The sequence below is a fragment of the Punica granatum genome, chromosome 3, assembly GCF_007655135.1.
Source record: "Punica granatum isolate Tunisia-2019 chromosome 3, ASM765513v2, whole genome shotgun sequence".
Taxonomy (NCBI): domain Eukaryota; kingdom Viridiplantae; phylum Streptophyta; class Magnoliopsida; order Myrtales; family Lythraceae; genus Punica; species Punica granatum.
In genome coordinates, this window is record NC_045129.1 from 7,224,480 (window position 1) to 7,245,082 (window position 20,603).

The 20,603-nt window shown below is 41.5% G+C and overlaps 1 protein-coding gene and 2 pseudogenes across 1 annotated transcript; all 3 read right to left on the reverse strand.

Annotated features, from left to right (window-relative positions):
* Positions 1–2,775: 2,775 nt before the first annotated feature.
* LOC116200324 (serine/threonine receptor-like kinase NFP) lies at positions 2,776–4,765 on the reverse strand. Its single transcript, XM_031531183.1, has one exon. The coding sequence runs from the start codon at positions 4,763–4,765 to the stop codon at positions 2,894–2,896; it is 1,872 nt and encodes a 623-aa protein (XP_031387043.1). The 3' UTR covers positions 2,776–2,893.
* Positions 4,766–10,606: 5,841 nt separating this feature from the next.
* On the reverse strand, positions 10,607–14,544 carry LOC116200325 (annotated as a pseudogene).
* Positions 13,447–18,195, reverse strand: LOC116198740 (annotated as a pseudogene).
* Positions 18,196–20,603: the final 2,408 nt, after the last annotated feature.

Here is a 20,603-nt window from a genome sequence, read left to right on the forward strand (position 1 = left end):
CGAGTCAGATGAGCAGCGATAATGGAAAATCCTTTCACAAATCTTCGATAAGAACCTGCTAATCCTAGAAAAATCGTCACCTTTGTCACATTCGTGGGACGACTCCAATTCAATATGACTTCAATCTTCGAAGGATCTACTGATACACCATTACCTGAAATCACATGCCCAAAGATTCCCACCTGATCTAGCCAAAACTCGCACTTACTGAATTTGGCATAAAGTTTCCTCTCCCTCAGAGTCTGTAACACGACTCGGAGTGTCTTTCATGCTCATCCCTACTTGTCGAGTATACCAAGATGTCATCGATAAAAATTACCACAAATCGATCAAGATATGACTGGAAGACTCTACTCGTTAAATCCATAAAAGCTGCAGGAGCATTTGTTAGTCCAAAAAGCATCACAAGAAACTCATAGTGTCCACACCGAGTTCGAAAAGTTGTCTTGGGCTCGTTAAGGTCTTATATCTTCAGTTTAGCCCGAAGCTCACTTACTCTTTTCTCCCGCTCCCTGTGTTCTAATGCATTTTGTAGCTACCTCTCGAACCTTCAACAAAATTCACTCTCTCTCTCTCTCTCTCTCTCTCTCTCTCTCTCTCTCTCTCTCTCTCTCTCTCTCTCTCTCTCTCTCGCCTGTTCTCTCTTCTATTTCTGCTCTGTTTTCCTTTTCAGACAACAAACAAAAATGAAAAATAAAAAGAGAAGAAAGGAAAGGATAAAGACAGCTCTCTCTGGCGGTGGAAAGGCTGATGTTAGGGGGGGAGGTGGGGATAGTGGGGGAAATTAATAAGGCCATATACTTGATAAATGGTTACATGGGCTGGGCCCATGGTCCAAATCAACAAAAAGACCCATACATATATAAACAGTCACATATGTGTATATATATATATATATATATATATATGTCAGAATTTATTATTAAATGAGAGAAAAATAAAAAATAATGATTATATGGTTGAATTAAAGGAATAAAGGAGAGGAGTGGAGTGCAGTGCAGTGAAAGAGAGTTCGCCTCCATAATCAATCGGCACATTAGGTTGCCCCATAGTACATACTTGACTTCCCCCCCCCCCCAAGAAGAACACAACACTACGTAATGTTTCAGCTCAAATCTCAACGTATATATCAATGAGCTATTTTTCTGTGAGTGTATATATCAATAAGCTGAATATTGTGCAAAATCAATGGCCAATTAGCCTCAAGTAAGTTCGATATCGAGAAGGTGACGGTGTGTGTTCAAAAGGATTAATTTCATGATCCAAAGTAGTGAAGCACCCAAGTGACAAGTCATGACTTGTTACCAAATATTGTGGATTGTGTCGAGGCGGTTGAAAATCTTGTTACACTCGGCAACAATTTACACTTGTATGATGGCGATTGAACAATAATCATTATAATAAATTGTTTGGTGGACTATATGAAGTCAGTGTTTCAGCTGGGATGGATGTACCGTGACTTGCCATTACCAGCTTTAAATTGTAATTGATTCCTTCCTTTGTATCAAGTCATCGTTACATTTTTATTTTCTTATCAGGGTCGCGCATTATGGACATCTCACTCCAGAATGCATCAGGGCATACTTTAATTACGGAAGTGCACTGCTGTGCCGACCCCAAGGGCTCCCAGGAATGATTTGAACGGCGAATCTTCCATAGCTTCGACAGTTACAAGCACTACAGTGCAGGTTCCTGAGTCAGATAGTCGGAATGAAATAGTAGAGAATGGTATGTCTTTTGTGCATTTTGCCTCTACATTGTGAAATCTAGCCTTCTATTTATGATGATGTTAGAAAGAGTGTCAACATACCTTTGATTTCTCACCGGAAATGATCATAGTATATTATCCATGTCGAGTTTTCTGTAGAGATAAAATTTCGCTCTGCAAATAGAATTTGTCCTGTTTGTTAACGATCACGATTGAGGATGCTGAGGCTGATCGGGATATATATTGCTGGAGCAGATGAAGATTTGTCCGACCGGGACTTGGGATTGAAAATGATACTCATTGCAAAGGCTATTTATGCGGAACACTTTTGGTGATACAATGGGGATGGAGGATGTATATTTAAGTCTGACCGGAACTACCCTTGAAAAATCAGGTCAGTTTGCTAATCCGGTTTTTGTAAATCAGTAGGCGCAGCAAAAAGAAAACTAACAACGATACGAAGAAACTATCATCGAAGAACTATTTGCTGAAAACTAGAACGGTGTCGACCAACACAACTTGCATTGACTGCCTAGATTTCCAGAAATCGTTGGAGCAATCCATTGAAAGGGCCCTGGAGTAAGCGGAAAATGGCAATAACAGACTTTCTTTTGAATGTGGTAGGTAATCCAGGATATCCAGAGGGCCATATCTCATCACACGAGGAAGAAGAGATGGATGCAGGGTTCCCTTTGGGGGAGAAGCTCCTGTGGTGCAACACTTTAATGAAGAGGTGGCTGCGGCTTAAAGAGAAGGCAGGCTAGCTCGAACAAGTGCGCCAGCAGGAGGTCGGACAAGGCAGACTAGCTACTTTCTCTTGAAACAATCCTGTGTATCGAGCAACATTAACTCGCACTCACTTGTCTGATAATTTGTATGGTGACTTTTACAGATCTCTGATCATACGGGACCGTTTAGTTCAGTTTCTAAGCTGCACATGCTGAAACAACAATAACCCAACTAGGCGATTTAAAGACTTCTTTCTGTTATCGTTATTATCCTATTGTTAATCATACAAGAAGAATTTTCGTCATTCAGGGTGGGGAAGAGAATAATTACTGTTATGATAAGCAAGGATCAACTAAGGGTCCATAAGGAGGGAGGACTTTCAAGTTTTACAAAACTACATATTTCTGCAAAACTGTACATAAAGCTATTAAGTTTTCTTCTCATCAGATCGGTACCTCAGCGAGCAGTGATCGGTTTAATGATCTGAACCACCTCCTCTGCTTCCATACCTGAAGAAGCCCAAGACCTCTCCAAGACCTCGGAACTAGACGAATAAATCAGAACTGATAGGTTAAACACGATCTCAGTCATGGTTGGCCTCAACAAGGCCTTCTCAGATGTGCACGCCCTAGCCAATGAAACCAAGCTCAGTACCCCTTCAATCGGGTAAAGCCCTTCCATGTTCTGGTCCATCCAATTCCTCAGCCTCTCCTCCTTGCCCTCTTCCGCTTCCAGTATCATGTCGGTATCCCTCCATTGCATCCAAAACTGCCCGTTCTCCTCCGTCCCCATGGTCTTCTTTCCTGAGAGAAGCTCCAGCAGCAGTACCCCAAACGCATAGACATCCACCTTGAGGGCCAGCGGGCCAACAGTAGGCCTTGCTAGAGTGAAGTTCGATATTTTGGCCTTAAACCTCGAGTCCAAGAGTATATTGCCAGTTCGGATATCTCCATGGACGATGCTCGGTTGTGTATGTTCATGCAAATACTGAAGCCCAATCGCAACATCAAGAGCAATTCTCAACCTTTGGCTCCAAGTCAGGAGCACCGGCGACCCCGAGGAGGAGGATGAAGTACACTTCCGATACAACCACTTGTCCAATGGTCCATTCTCGGCATATTCATAAACCAAGAAGAAGAAATCATTCCCCTCTTCAGGCAGTGAGACTCCAACCAATTTGACTAAATTCGCATGGTTTACTCTCTGCAGAATCTTCAATTCTTCGCCGATTTCGTCCTTGATCCTCTTCACTGCTAGCAACTGCCCATCGATGAAGGCCCGGTAAACCGATTTTCCTAATCTGCAGTGCTCCCCAAGATTCATTGTAGCCTCCATGATTGCTTTCTTTTCATAAACCGTCGGTTTCCCGAGATATCCTGAAATACCAGGGAGCAACTTGTCTTGGACAATCTTCAGGCTGAAGTTCTCAAACTTTGAGAAGTCTTTCATTTGAATCAAGTCGGATGTTTCCAAGGACGAACCTTTCCTTTCCAAACTCTTGCCTCTCCGGGGTCTCAAACGGTAGATATACAGAGATAAGGAAACTCCAAGGAGAATACAAACAGCAATTCCGGAAGAGATTGCAATGGTAAGAGTACTTCTGGCACGACTGGATGTATGTTTCTTTAGGGGCGGGTCGTACAGTTGAGACAGCATGGGAAACTCAGACACGGGGATCAGCACAGGCTGGTACACGGCAAGAGTGAAATTATTCCGGTAGTTACCATTTTCGGAAAGTATATCGTCCGGTGTTGCATTAAACTTGTTAGCTACGGACAGGACAGTGTCACCAGGCTGCCAAACATAAGTTATCAGGTAGTTAATTCCTGTCACCCGGAGAGACTTCGAAGGGCACTTACAGAACAGAGGAAACACAACTTTTGTCCCAACAGCGAGGAAATTCGGATTTAGTTTGGGGTTCATGTCCTCCACGACGTGCCAATTGGTGAGGTTCTCGAAAGCGCCAACTGACACCAGGTAGTAGTTGTCGTCCTTCTTGATGTCATACGTCACATTCGAGAAGTAGGGGGTCCCATTGCACCCACAAGTCACTGGGACAAGGAGGAGCTGCCCCGGGGCGAGGGTGTCCTCCTTGGAAGCGAGGTTGCTCGACCGCATGATATCGAGGCGGCTTACCCCGAATAGGTCCGATATGTTCCCGAAACTCGCAAAGTTGGGGAGTTGTGCGAAGTAGGCCAGGTATGTCTCACAAGGGGGTTCATTTGAGCATGAGAAGTTCGCGCCCGAATCGAGCAGAGATTGAGATGTGATCCCGATGACTGAGGAGAGGAGGAAGAGGAAGAGGAAAAGCAATGTGGTTGCTGCCATTGGCATGAGCTGACTTGAAATTTCTTTCAGCGTGTGACCTTTGGAGTAGTAATCTTCTAAAGTAGTTATCAGAGTAAACGTTATTTGATTTTTTATGAGAAAAAGATTGAATTATATCCTTTTTATTAATAAAAAAAAGTGTGGCTCTTTCAGGTGGGATAAATTAATATGGAAATTAATAAATCTAAGCGGTTCCTTGTCTTTGCCTTTGATTTTTGAGCAAAGCCCTGGCGGTCAATTTGATAAAGGCATAAACTAGTCATAAAAATTTACCAATACAATGGCAGTCGATTTCTGTTGCGGCACGGTATTGCATCGATTTGCTGACATGTTCACAGTCGATCCAATAATGCTGGTGTGCTATGCCCTTCTTGGATATTGACATGTTCTCAGTGGCAAGACCCATTTTCCCCTCCACACAGGTCACGATAATTAACCAGAATCAACAGTGTCAATATTGTTGGCATAAATGATACATGAATAAACCAATAAAGTGGATTTATTACCTCGAGTCGGTAAGAGAATCCAAGACCCAAGCTAGGATTGACCAATATGTCATGGCTAAGTAAAGAAAGAAAATACTATTCATTCATGGACATCAAATGTGGACACAAGATCAGCCTACAAAAGCCCTTAGAAAACTTTATGGCATTTTTTAAGACGGGAAAAGTTGAATGAGACAGCATTCGTTAGACGTAATTGTATATTTTATATTTCTGTTATTTTCAATTACAAGAAAACAATTGTCTTCGACAGTTGCTTTAGTTTTGTGCTTGTCTCTTTGTGAGTGGAACCTTTCAAGCTTTCACTAGTGGGGAAGATGGTATATTCCATTTCCAATATCCAAGTCTGAACGGCATGCAATATGTTTTAATTACCAACGACGACTTGGGATTTTTATATAACAAAGGTCAGCAAGCCAATTAGAGGATGAACCCTTAAATTGATTGAAATAGGGTTAAAACTAGACCAACAGATGGTTTTTAATGACTGCAACATCCTAATGTTTTGTCTGTCAGAGATTAAGAATGTTGCTTAATTTCATGGCGGTATCGGCCGATCCGCGCAATGAACTTTGTTCCTAGTTAATTGGGGTTGGAATGGTATTGTAAGTTCATTGGGCATCTAATTACATGGTGGCGATATTGATATGTAAATGGTAGAAAGTGGATCGGTAGGTATAAAATCATCCCCAAAACTTGAAGATTTAGATATGGATTTCATACATAATAGTATTTACGGTGGTCGACAACTTCAAGTACTTAACCGTTGGGTTGGATAGGAAAATCCATCCAAACTCGTACACGGACTGCAGCAAAGCAGTATACTCGGTGGACGATGGATCTATTGATTCTATTCCACGGCTGCAAGAAAACACTGTCATGTTTGGTTGATCGGATATAATTAGGATTTCTCAAATCCTTATCTGGTGCTTGGTGACGATGAGGATAGGAAATGGAGGAGGATTGGACCGGATTATTCTTTGACGCTCAAATCCGGCTAAGGGGGTTGGGTTGGGCACGGATAAGAAAATGATTTTGACGAAAATGACATAATTATCCCTATTTTAGAATCACATTTTTAAAATTTTGCCATCCGTCCAAATGACCATGGGAGAAGGATGGTGGTGACCTCAGCCTCGTCCCCCCTCCGATGCCTTTGACTCCTCCTCCCAACTCCAGATCCACCTCCGCTCCCCCCTCATCCGTCGCCGCTCCAAGTTCTTCAACGCTCTCTCTCCAACCGTTGGCTCCCTCCTCCTAACCGCTCCTCCTCCCCCGGCACCACCACCTCCTTCTACCTCCAGCACCCCACCTCCCGCCCAATCGATGCCTACATCTCCGTCCTCCGCCTCCTCTACGCCATCGAACTCTCTGCCTCCTCCGCACTCGACCTCCTTCCATCGGGCTAGAGCACCTCTTCACCCGATTTTGTCGTTAAAACTGCTTCGCTCCTTTTTTTTCCCCCTAAATTTTTGAATATTTTTATTATTAAAATTTTAATCTAATTTCAGAATATTAATTTACTTATCTTTTTTTAGCCAATTAATCTATTTATTTGAAAATTGAAAAAAATAATTCAGGGCACCTATGTCATTTTACCTTGATATCCTAATCCTAAAACTCCACATGCACCAAACATTTGATTAGGATAATTTTAATCCTTAGGATTTGAATCCTCTCCCATCCTCCTCCTATATTGTATCCTCTCCGATTGACCAAACATAGCGTGAATATTCAGAGGAGGATCGATCTAATCTAATTTCCATCGACGTGATAATCGTCTACGTATAAGTTGTGGCTATGGGCCTAGATGAGGCAAATGTTTAAAGAGATTGGCCGGGCTCGGTTAAGGAAACAGATATTAATATACCTCCTATGGGGTTGTACTGGGCCCATTTGGAAAAGATATGTTCGGCAAGCCCAATTGGTAAAGTTCACATGTTAGAAATTTAACCAAAGTGACTTGGTTCAGATAATTCGGCACATTTTTTCTATTAAATAAGATATCAGGTTCGAGGGTTATAAATGAAAAAAATTCAAGAATGGGAGAGTTTTAGTGAGCCAACTTGGTTTCAAATCTGAATATTGTCGTGGCCACTAGCCCAATGAATTACTGAATATCAGTTGAAGTACGCCCAAAAAAAATAATAATAATAATATAACAGCTTCGCTAGGTGTTGAACAAGCTGTGGAGTAAGATGAGACAATTTTGTCTGCCATTCGATCACAATGCATATGTTGCCCACAGAATCCCGACTGTCATAGGCAGTGACATGGTCATGGCCCTCTCTTATGGTAAGTCCCGACACTCCTGCTATGCTACTTACTCGAATGCACGTGCAATGTGTCCATTCTTTCATTGAGCTATGCACACATATTGTCTCCTTGATGATCGATAGTCTGAAAGCCTAGTATGGACTTAATTAATTAGCATGCCAAAGGTAGATTAATCTCGTCATCTTGCATTTCCAGGAAAGGTGGTGGAATATGAAGAGCCATCAAAGCTAATGGAGAGCGACCCACTTCTCCGAGCTTGTGGCTGATTATTGGTCAAGTTGCCGGTAGAACTCCGACTAGATTGTCGACTAGCTCTGGGCATGTGATACAGAAGGAAAGTGATACAGCGGGAGTTTCTTAGGGATACTGACTTGGTGATGTTTTACTGAGACATATATCAGTTAGACTATAACGTACCTGTTCCATTATGTCCATATAATCTTGTAGAGAATGCACATAATCTTGCTCTCCAAGAATGCACATAATCTTGTAGAGAGTTCGATCGAGATTTGTCCAAAATTGATATCTATAAATCTTGGTCGTATCCTTGAGTTATTTGCTCGAAAACCGACTCTTGGCAGCAAGTCTCGGGAAAATTCCCTAAAAAATTCTCCCGATATTATGTGTAAATTATAACCGAGTTTTCTTAACAGAGTAGTACGTGACCCTTTTCATGAATAGAAGTCATGCAAAACTTCGAACGGGGATTGCAATCTATCTAGTTGACTGAGATGTAATATAGGTGACAAGTTACATGCCATACATACATGTATATGAGAATGTACCATAGAACCTCTAATCTTGATTTTGATTGTCAGTCGTAAAACCTCCTATCACAAAAATCTAATATTGCACCTCATTCGGGTTCTTCCAGGCCCAGAACCGGGGCATTACATGCACATTATTAGCTGTGATGATGAAAACATGTACTAATTTGTTACGGAAAATGACTACCGATCAGCATTGGACTGCTCCAAAAGAGCACGGCAGAGAAGTCCGACTACTAGAGAGTTTTCCCAGGCCGACCTAAAGGACCTTGCAGAGATCAACATCAACCTTCACTGGCGCCAAGCACGAGAAGTGGCGGCGGGCAGCCTCGAGAACTGAACAGGGACGTTCAGTTTTGATGTTGCCGTAAATGTTCGAGTAAGAGTTTGCCTTCTCCTTGAGCTGCAGCCACCTCTTGGTCTTTGACCCCTTTTTGCTGAAAGTGTAGCTCCTAATGTACTTCTGCCTCGAAGCGAACTCTCCATGGATCGATTCAGGATTCTCAGAAATCTGTGAGGAAGGCGAACCCAAGAAGGATGGGGAGGAGCAGCCAGGTTCCTTGTTAGATGCGGTTATCATCCTCTGCAGGAACTCTGCATCAGCCTCAGCCCACCGTCGCTGCCTCAGGGCGGAGCACTTAATCGGGTTATGGACATCTATGCAGTCGATGCAAGTTGTGTTCACCAACACCATCGTTGCTCTTGACAAAATCTGGAGACAGTTGACATATTTATAGAGGAGAGTGGGATTCGTCGGGTCAATGATTCTCATTTCCATATTTTGTTTCCTCAATAAAATTGTTTCCTAATTTATTTTCATATAGACGATGAAATTATCCATTTTCCCAGGAGTTCGTTTCTTTAAGTGGCAATTCTAATTTAGGAAATATTCCAACATTTAAGAAATATATCCCAACCCGTTAGTAAATAAGAATCTTGATTTATACGACTGAATAACTTACATTAACTAATTCCGTATAGATTCTATATTAGGAAATCGGAAAATGGCAATGGTCCATAAAGGGTGTTTCAGGCACTTAATATTACCAACAAGAGATTGATTCAGAAGGCGAGAAATCGTGAACAGAAAAAGAAAAAAAAAAAAAAGAAGCAAATTCGGGATGGAGCGATGGATCTTGTTTCCAATCTGAGGAGATATATTCACTGTGAGCATCTCCTTCAGTAAAATTGAATTCACCACTGCAATTAATGCCACGGAAGTCGCATTATATCTTGTAATCTAAGTAATTAATGCCTTGTTTGGTTTGTGAGTGTTATTTTAGAATTACAATTCTAACTTAACTCTACCAACTACAAAATAAAATAATTCATACAAAATCAAAGAGTGGGTCCTATTTATACTACTTTTTTTTCCACAACAAAACAACATAACTCATACAAAGTCAAAGAGTGGATCCTATTTATATTACTCTTTTTCAAAATCAAAATTTAATTTTAAAATTTTATTATAAAACCAAACGCAATATAAACATAAATACGTAATATATATATATATAAATATATATGTGTGTGTGTACTAAGAGCTATCATGCCATATATGTGACGACGGACCCAATCATCTAAAGAAAACATGTACGGGGGAGACAAAGATTCTGTGCAACATACAACACAAAATTAAAGATATAATTGATGATTTTATTAAAAAAGAAGAAGAAGAAGAAGAAGAAGAAGGAAGCTTTATTAATCTGCCGTCACTCTGACATGCGATCCAATCACTCTGACTTCGCAGATTGAGGGGCATGGTGTCATGGTGACACCATGTCATCTATAAATTTTCCTCAATCCGCACAATGTCCTGCAAATTTAATTGGAAAAAAAAGGAAAATTATAGGGTCTGCAACTTTCCTTTCTTTCTCGGTATTTCTCGCGCAGAAGCATAAATCGGAAAAAAAATTATACTATCTAGTTCGTGTGTGGTTTAGGAGCCCTTCTACACTGCTTAGACCAGTGCAGAGGAGCGCATTCAAAAATATTGATCTGACGATGGAGCGGATCCCCGAATCTTCCATGAATTATACAGGCGATTACTAACTCCGCAAATATCAACTAGATCAAATGCGACTACAATTTTTGAAGAGCTCCAGTTTTATTATGGATAACCAATTCGAGACCGACCTAATTTTGTATGTTGGATGTGTCTATGAAATGCTATCCGAAGACGTTCTCCCCAATATATACGTACAAGTAAGATATTTTTCAATAAATATCTTATTATCCGAGATCTTATTTCAACTTTCACATTCATTTGAACACAATCATTACTTTCTCTCAATTATTCATTACTTTTTCACACTTTTTCTCATAATTCAACAACACAATTATTACAACCCAATTAAAATCAAAATTCAACTCTATTTAACTCTAAAATCAAACACAGGAGTAATAACTATACATTCTGGGAATTCCTGTCTGATTATTCTCTGAAGAACGGCATCTGTGGCAGAATTGATAGAGGCAGTGGCTTCGTTAAGGACTATAATTTTGTTCCTTCTCAAGAGCGCTCTCCCCAGGCAAAACAGCTGCCTCTGCCCTACGCTCCAGTTCTCCCCATCACCACTCACTGTCACAGAAAAATTGAAGGTTTTAGTCCTCCATTGAGTCAGAACGATATCGAAGGCTGAAAGAGCTCTTCTTGCATTGTGATCTTGAGCGAGCTTTTCATAACCCCATTTGCGGATGAACATACTCATCAGAAGAGTCTAGCTGGCCGGGGGGGCTGCTTATTGTTGGTTTCAGCTGACACTTCTCTAAAGCCTACCAGGCAATACAGAAATTACGAGTCAACTAAATTCATAATAAAACACAGTGTGCCTCCAGAAGTGTTTCCTAATAATAGATCGCTCAATTTTTAGTCTTTCTGGATTCTGTAAAACAAGGAAACGAGGTAAGATCATGTTTGACTACAATAAATGTCTTGTTCAAAGCAGAACGGCATTTTGTTTTTCTTATTTTCTTCATTTTCCTTCAGAATATCTAAACCCACTAAATAAAACAGTTGAAGATATAACTGATGAGCCGATGTTGGGGAAATCCTAAGTCTAGGAAGATTGAGTTTACAGTGGAACTTGATCAAGTAGGCTGACCTCCCAAATCTCATGATCTGAGTGTAGACCCAGAGGATCCATGTTAGTCGTACCCCTGCCCCTGAAGAGAATGGGCTCCTGAGGGATTATGCTGAGCTCCATCCTCAAGTCCTTTAACCTGATAGAGGTGATGTCAATCCCATCAATAAATATTCTCTAGCCCCCCCCCCCCCCCCCCCCCCCCCCCCCGAGGCTCCACTAAGCGGAACAAAGCCCACTTCCTGTCTGTCCTCCCTACAATGCCAACCCGGCTCCCTTCCCTGAAGATGCATGAGATTCCCTTCAGAACTAAGGGCATGTTTGGGCGGTACTGAACCTGGAATACATCATAATTGAACAGAAGAAAGGACACGAGGTTAATAGCTCGTATAACAGTTTCTGGAAAGTAAATTATTTTGGTGGAAACTCAACGAACTTGATGGAAAAGGAACTCATGCGTGCTATATGAGAATCCACATTAGACAGGAAGCGAACTATTTTGATAAATTTTTGGATCTTTACCTTCAGGTCTTCGTGCTCGATCCTGCCCCTTGAGGGTCGTGAAGAAGGAGGCCTATGATCCTCCACAATTGCCTCAGGCTCAGAAGAAATGTGCATGAACTGCTTGATCCATTCAACCAGAACTATTGAGTTCAATAAGCAGCACTACCATCTTGTCAAAAAGACGTGATTAATTTGAGAGAGCATACCAGGGGGAAAGACCCACAAGTCCAGTGCCAGATATATAATATTTACATCTCAAAATTGGACTCAGGTTGCCTCAAGAAATCTTCTCCGTTTCGGTTTTCAATTTTCTATTTTCATGAAAGCAGGGGACTCTACAAGATTACAAAAAGAGAAGTAAAATCTGTTTTCAAAGTTTTTCCAGAAAATGAAAATGAGAGTTCCTAGAAACAGAAATTTGTCAAGGTAAAAGCTTCAACACCGGAGTTTACATTTCCTCTAGGGAGCAAAATTAGGTCTGCAGCCCTGAATAGTGTCACGTTCTGAGGAGCTTCAATCCTCAGAACTAACCATTCAGAGACTGCAGTTGAGTGGAAAAAGATCTTTGCATCGTAATCTATTAGGAGATCACTGAAAAACCTTTGCTCCATGCCAAAAGCTCGTATTATGATCACTCCTAGAGAGGTTTCGGTGGCGTAATTCAGAACAGGGGCCTTTGTTGTCCCATTGATCCTGATCAGTTCCCGGGCGGTTGATAAGTACTTGCCCTGAAAGGAAAAGGATTATCAGTTCCGATTAAAAACCTGAACATCAAACAGTTTATATCAACCAAGAAAAGGCATTTTTGTTATATTGGACTGAGCTCACCTGAATGTATTTCGATGCTACAATGGCTGGAATTGCTACGATCAGGACTTTCCATGCCACGGAGACCATGACAGCTATTACAGCTATCACTTCGAGGGCAGAATATATCAGGAAGATGAGCGGGAAGGGTATGTTAAAGTCCAAAACGCTGAAGTCTGAGGAAGCCTACGAAAAGAGGAACATCAGCCTTATCAAGCAGTCAAAACAAGTAAACATATTCCCATTTTACGTACTGGAAGAGCGAAGAGCATGATTACCCTGGATAGGATCCTCCCGATGGGATGCAGTCAAAGAAGAACATGGGGCCCCTAAAGATTGTGCTATTGAAGCCCAAGAAAAATGCCTTTGAGGCCCTTAGCCCAATTTGGACCACAATGAAGGATCTGAGATAAACAAAGGCCGCGCTGAGAGTTGAAATCCTGGTATACGCCGATCAAAATGCTACTCTTGATATTTGGAAGTCGAACAGCTACAGCGAGCCAGTAAGTAGCTGCGGCCTGAAACCTGACAAAGGCCAACTGAGCGGCTGTGTCTGATAGTAAAAGGATCGTTCCTCTTGAGACAAGGAAGTAATCGATCAACGGCTTCAAACCAACATCACCAATTCCCTCTCTTCTTCCTTGGTTAACTGTCGTCCCTGTTAAATCTCTTAATTTAACCCTCACAGAAGACCAGCAAAACTGAATTTAGAGAGAATGAGAGAATGCAGATTTTACAGAGAGAAGGAAAAACTGTCTGCCACTTAATTCATCTGAAAAACTTCAGTACAATACAACAAAGAAAAACAGTTAACACTTAAAAACATAAAGCTGGAAAATAACTGCACCTATCATGCTAAAACTAAGCACCTGAATACAAGCTAACTGATTCCTTAAAAATAGCCACTAAGGATAAACAAACGATACTGACATTTGACTAACAAAAAGGTAAAAACAGCTCTGATGCATTTATCTCCAACACTCCTTGGATCAGAAGCTGCTGCACACACCAAGCTTCTTCCTTAGGAACTCAAATCTCTCAACATGAAAAGACTTAGTAAAGATGTCTGCAAGTTGCTCATCAGTTCTGCAGTACATAAGCTTTACTTCACCACTTTGTTGCACTTCTCTGAGAAAGTAGTACTTCACCTTAAAATGCTTAGTCCTTCCATGAAAAACAGGATTATGAGAGATAGCTAAAGTAGCTTGATTGTCTACGTACACCTCAGTTCCTTCCTTTAAGCTTAAATGCAGATCTTGCATCAACTTCCTTAGCCAAAGTGCTTGATTGGTTGCTGCTGTTGCTGCTATGAACTCAGCTTCAGCACTAGATTGAGCAATTGTTTCCTGCTTCTTTGAACACCAAGAAAAACATGCTGAACCGAGATTGAAACAGTAACCAGAAGTGCTCTTCATGTCATCTGCACTTCCTGCCCAGTCACTGTCTGAAAAACCAGACAACTTCAACTCCTTACTCTTTGTGAACTTAATTCCATGACAAGATGTTCCCTTTAGATACCTTAGGACCCTCTTTGCAGCAATCATGTGAGATTCTTTTGCACAGTTCAAGAATCTTGACAGAACACTTACCACATACAGAATATCTGGTCTGGTTGCTGTCAGGTACATGAGACAGCCGACCAAACTCCTATACTGTGCTTCATCAGTTGGTTCTGTTCCGTCCTCCTTTTGCAACTTCTCTTTGTAACCCATAGGAGTCTTCACGCTTTTACACTCCTCCATATTAAATCTCTTTAAAATCTCCTTCAGATACCTTCTTTGACAGATGAAGATTTCTCCCTGAGTCTGCTTTATCTCCATGCCTAGAAAGTAGGCCATTACTCCAAGGTCTGTCATCTCAAAGACCTTCATCAGATCTTGCTTCAGCTCTTTGATTAGATCTTCATCATTTCCTCCAGCGGGTCCATCTCCAAAACCTCATCTGCACTATTATGCTCCTCTGCTGATTCAGAATTCAGTTTGTGATGCTTCCCCTTGGTATCCGAGTTGTTCACAGACACTAATGTTGTCATTGCTTCCTCATGAGCACTCACGAGCTGCTGGAACGTGGCTTCTGCAGCCAACAGCTCTCGGTAGGTCCAGGAATGTGTAATCTACCCCCCTTCCATGACCTCAAAAGTGCCAAAGAAATCCTATTAAACTTCGTTGATATCATCCCAAATATTTATATGTCCTGATTGAAACTTGGAAGGATCCAGTGTTTTACCAGAATCCAGTCAACTTCAGTGAGGAACTCCACTTGATGAGTCACCAAAGTCACAGTCTTATTCTCTTGTGCAGACATGACAGAGTCCTGCAACCACATTGGTACCTTGTCGATTATCAAAATTTCACACGTCATCTGAGCAGCACTTAATTTCCAGTCTTAGTACAGAAAAATTACTCTATATTTCGAGTATAACAGCTACTGCTACCAAATAATCACTTCTTTCTGTTTTCTTAACTTTTCTACTGAAACAAGACACAAAAAATCTCTTACGTTGAACAATGCTGCAAGCTTTGTGAGCATCCGCTGCACTTAAAGGGTCGTCGAGAAGATAAATATCGGCATCATTGTCTATGGCTCAAGCAAGCTGGATCCTCGGTTTCTGTCCTCCACTCATGTTGATCCCTCCCTGGCCAATCTCAGCCAGATCTCCGTGATCGAAGCTGTTGATATCTTTATCCAACGCGCAGGATTTTATAGCCTTCTCAAATCTCTCCTCATCCATCGGCTTCCCAAAGAGTATCTGTATCCACGAATCTTGGGAGACGTACGCAATAGATCCATTTACACTCACCTACAAGTGACGGAAAGTTCAAAATTAAATTTCTCATTAATAAGCTCTTTGTGGTCTTCAGAAGATCTAGACTCACAGCTCCAGAAGTTCTGACAATATCCCCAAGTATTGCATCCAAGAGGGACGATTTCCCCACCCCAATGGGCCCACAAATTGCGATCTTTCACCCAGCTTTGGCTTCCAAGTTAATGTTCTGGAGGGTAGGACGTGCTGATGCCATGTCCCAAGTGAAATTTCCTGACGTTATTCCAACCATCCTATCACAACTTGGAGATGTAAAACTCATCTTGATCCTATCACCCTCGATCTCTTCATCCAACAGGAATGCATTGATTTGATCAAGGGAGACTTTAAATTGGATTAGAGCTGAGAGAGCCTCCGGGATCGTCCTGACAGGATCCACAATGACCTGCAAGGTTGCTAGGACCATGAAAATTGTACCAGCTTGCAATGGGGCGCTTCCCAGTAGTAGACATCCCAGAAAGACCACCGAGAAGATCACCGTCGGCGACATCCAATATAGAGCAGTCCGTAGGCCTTCTTGAGCTGCAACTTGCCTAACCACTCTTACTTCTCGGCCCTTCTCAACTCAATAGATTTCTTGAACTTCTCCTTTCAGGATTGGAACTTTATGATCTTCATGTTTCTGAGTATCTCTGAAGTGGCTCCGAGTCTTTCGTCTAGTCTGGCACTTTCACAGGATCTTTGCATATGGAATGTTCAGTAGACCGCAGATTATAAGCGGGACAAGGCCTGGGAGAGCCCCAGTCCCTATGACTGGGATGAGGACTCCGATTGATAAGACAAGTTGGAGGGATAAGCTCCTTATGGAGTGCAACCACAACAGAAACTCTCCCATCTTGTAGGCATCCACGCCTATGTAATTTACGATCTCGCCCGTTGAGTGCCTCCTCCTTCCTGAGCTTGAGAGTTTAAGCTGCTTCTTGTAGACAGCAGCAAGAGCGGATCTCATCCTCATCCCGGACCTTCTAGACCCAAAAAACCAGTGTCTCTGTGACAAGGACTTGACTAGCTTTGTCACAACTAAACACCCCCCTATGTTGAAGTCTTGAGACAGACTATTCTCTTCTTTGTCCCGACTTGAGTATCTTACAAATACATAGAGAATCAAAGGTGACACCACAACTGAGATTGTACAGAGAAATGCGTAGAAACCTATGAGGATGTTCTCTTTCAACTGAACTTTTGTTATAGCCTTGATGACCATATTGCACTTATAAGTGTCCGAGTGCGAACTTTTCTCTTTCATAAGAGAATCCCATGCTCTAGCAAAATTCTGGTACGCGATATTTGCTTCATCTTCGGAGACAACACATGGGATGTTCCTGAATCGGATTGGTTTCAAGGAACCCAACTTGAGTAAAGGGTTAACCCAAGAAAAGAATAACCTGCTGAGGAAACAAGCACAGGTCAGTTCCAATCTTCTCATCTCGGGTTTGGAAACTAATACAGGTCCAGAGGGTGTTGGATTAGGGTCATTAAGAGGGACCAAAGTTTTATAGTTCCAAACAGCACAGAAGCGTCGAAGAAAGCTCACAGGTCAAGAGATGGCCTCCAGAACTCCGAAGCGCCATGCCTTTCTTGGTAGAGTTTCAATGTTCAGAGCAGTGGTGAGGAAAGAGAAGGTAATCCACCAAACTGAACAAATTGCTTTTGCCCATTTGGTCACTGGGACAACAACCAAAGAAATGCCCATAGAACCCCATGAGAGCTCTCTGAGAAAAAGCAACCAGCCCAAGAGATCAGTTTGGTCAGTTTCTTCGGTTATCACAGTCCACATGGACAGTCCGAAGTTTGGGATACTGATGAGGGCACATGAGACCGAGATGAGAACAAAGGCCCAATCCCTCCGATAGTGATTCCCATTGCTCCTGGATTGTTTCTTGATGTAATCTGTGAGAAGTGTGAGGAAGAAAACTGAGAGGAAGAGCAGATTTATTGCTTCTGCTATGATCTTCACAGTACAGAGAGAACCCAAATCGATTTCATGCCCATCACATATCAGAGAATCTGCAGACACTCGAAACGGAATAGACTCAGGAAATGAACATCAAAGCAGGTTACTGCTATGATTCCTGGAAGCTGAAGAGCTGAAGGACAGCCTACAGAGGCAATAATAACCAATTCAAAGGCTGCGTTTGACCGCACACTCAATAGGACATAAGCAGAACAGCACATCCAATTTCAAACGAAAGCTAACATTGCAAAGCAACAAAGAAGTTAGTGAAAGATCACGAAAACAGATCATACCTGAGAAGCTGACCATCTGCGAAACCTATGGTCCAGGTGAAATGCCCGCGGCTTTCCAAGAGACCCAGTGCTGAGTTTGGGAGGAAGATAGTCAGTGGATGCTCACTGATATTATTATAGAAATGGCGTGACAGAGCAGACTGACATTATAGAAATAAACTTAGCTGATATCTAGGATCTCAACATCTACTCAAGCAGACAACTCCATAAACAAAAACCTGTTTGTTCCACCTGCTTCTTAGATTAAATTTTCTCGGGGTTTTTCATGTCTGGAAGATCAGGAAGCTTTGATATTTAGAAATTTGCTTGTCTCTGTCGATGTCCATACTTTTGCGTCTTGCAGAACCTCAGGGTCAGTAATCCGACCCCAATATATGAATCCAGATCATGTCTCCAGGACAAATGCCAGTTCATCACGCGCCAAAGTGTGCACTAGCTAATAGAATCTTTTCTATGTCATAGAGTTAATCCGGAATATTCACGGGTTACGAATTCAATCCAAGATGTCATTTTAAAGACATATCTAGGCTCGGCTGCAATCGCGTTGCCTAATGTGCGGCACAGACAACGATCATTGGCCTAGAATATGAAGATGATCAGTGTCAGACCGCACCATATATAAAGGAACTCCACTACTGAGGCCACACCACTCGAGTTAGTTAAGCAGGGGATGTGACCTGATAACTGTCGGACCTAATCTCTCATTGGGCCGGGCTTTTGTTTGGATCAGTTTCTAGATGGCCTGCCTCAGTTCAAATGCCCGGACAAATTGCAAGACATTTCTTAAACACAATCGTCAGTATCATTCCAATTTTATGGGATGTCTCCGAAGAGACAATCTTCAGTAACCACTCTTACAATCGATCTTGAACCTCGTAACTTGGAAGTACGTCGAGGGAGATGACAGAGGGACTGGTGGTGGCTAGTAAAGTCGCTCTTCCTAGATAATTTATAAGTGATGGAATGTCGGCGTGCCAAAAGGAGACTAGTATTGAATTCAATGCATTTTCGCAAAGGTGTCAAAAGTGCCTCCACTGAGTTAGATGCCTTGGGTTTGATATGTTCTCTTCAGAGGATCAACACGAGGTCTAGCTAGGACCGTGGGGTGGTCCATCCGGGTAGTACCGCCGAGATGCTAGAATTAGACCGCCGCCCATCTGCTAATTAAGTCCACAAGTCGAATACCATCACATCTACCGTAAGCGGCTTCGAATCACATCAAAGAGTTAATGGCAAATTGTACTCTTTGGTGGTTTTCTTCGCAAAAACTACGTGTTAGAGTGTTGACTAATAAAAACGCAGTGAAAGTGTGGAATCAGTGCGAAACTGCTCAGTAAAATGCTTTATATTCTTTTCAGGAGGGATTGCATATCGATCCATGTGGAGAGCCAACTCTCTCTCTCCCACGTGGCCATGCGCGGGATTTGCTGGAAATGCCACGTGGACCCCCTCAAAAAGTAGACATTAGGACCACATTTTTGGAGATAAACTTGTATAACAATCAGACACTTACCTTTCTTTTCTTTTTTCTTTTTTTTTTGGGTATAAATGTTTTTTGTCTGAGATCAGAGTGCTAGCTCCCTGCGCATGCCGTCAATAATTTCGGTGCCCTTATCTCGCCATGGGGCCTGCCATATGGCAAAGGAAAATGTATGTGCCCAAGTTAGAGATCTATGTATTCTCGAACTTTTTTTCTTGCTTTTTCGAGCAACTAAAACGAGGCGGAATACACCTTTGTCATTCGTTTAAATATTTGAAATTTGAAAAGAGTGAAGTTTAAAATTCACATATGAGTGCATTGTATAGAATCCTTATGAAGTTGCGTGTATATAAAGGGTAAACCAAACTAGTTTGGACCATCTAATTATATTTCACATATTAATCGTTATATAAAAAAAACCGTAAATAAAAATAAATAAATAAACAGAAAGGAGGGGTAAGAAAAAACAATTGGATTAGATGGAGACTCAAATTAATCAATTGGCCCACATTAAATTAAACTAGTATACGCTACAATTATACAAGTATATATTTGCATATTTATAATTTGTGGATGACTCGCGAGGGTTGACCTCGAATGTAACCTTTTGAAGAGGACATATCATTTCATTGTTTCCCATTTATTTTATTTATTTTCTACAATATAATATAAAGGAAAAAAAAATACCCAAATAGATGAGTTTCGACTTTTTGGACCAATGGAAGAGAAGCTGAATCTTTTGGGCGAAAACGTATTAGGGGTTTGGTGACATAATATATAAAGGACCTTATTTGGCTTAAACATTGGGCAAAATTGATGTCACGCTCCCGTAGTTCTAGGAGCCTTGATGCTTCACACTCTTCAGGTTCTTGATTCACTATCAATTTGTCATAGGTTGTTCTAGGATCTCAGAAAGACCCTTCGATTTGACTGTCGTTGTTATAGGACATGTTGAAGAGTATGCAAGAAGCAGACAAAATAAAAAGATTAAGGCATCTCATCTTTAAATTTTTAACTTTTTGCCTGAATTACAATTCTCCTCTTGACAAATAGATCGTTATGAATACAAAGTCTTTCAATTGACTCATTCACAGTCACGTCTGATGATGTTAATGTTTGAGGAGTCTAGGTATTCCCTAGTATAGCTATTACAATTACATGTACAAATCGAGAATGTGAATAGCATAAGGTGTAAACGAGATGTGTGCTTTCGTGTACGCGATGTGGCAAATTTTGTTAAATACTAGAACGATTTTGAAGATAGCTTAGTCTTATTTTGGCTACAGCCCTTTCTTTTCCACAAAAGAAAATGAGATAACTTTAAAGAGATAGGAGGCTTTAATGAA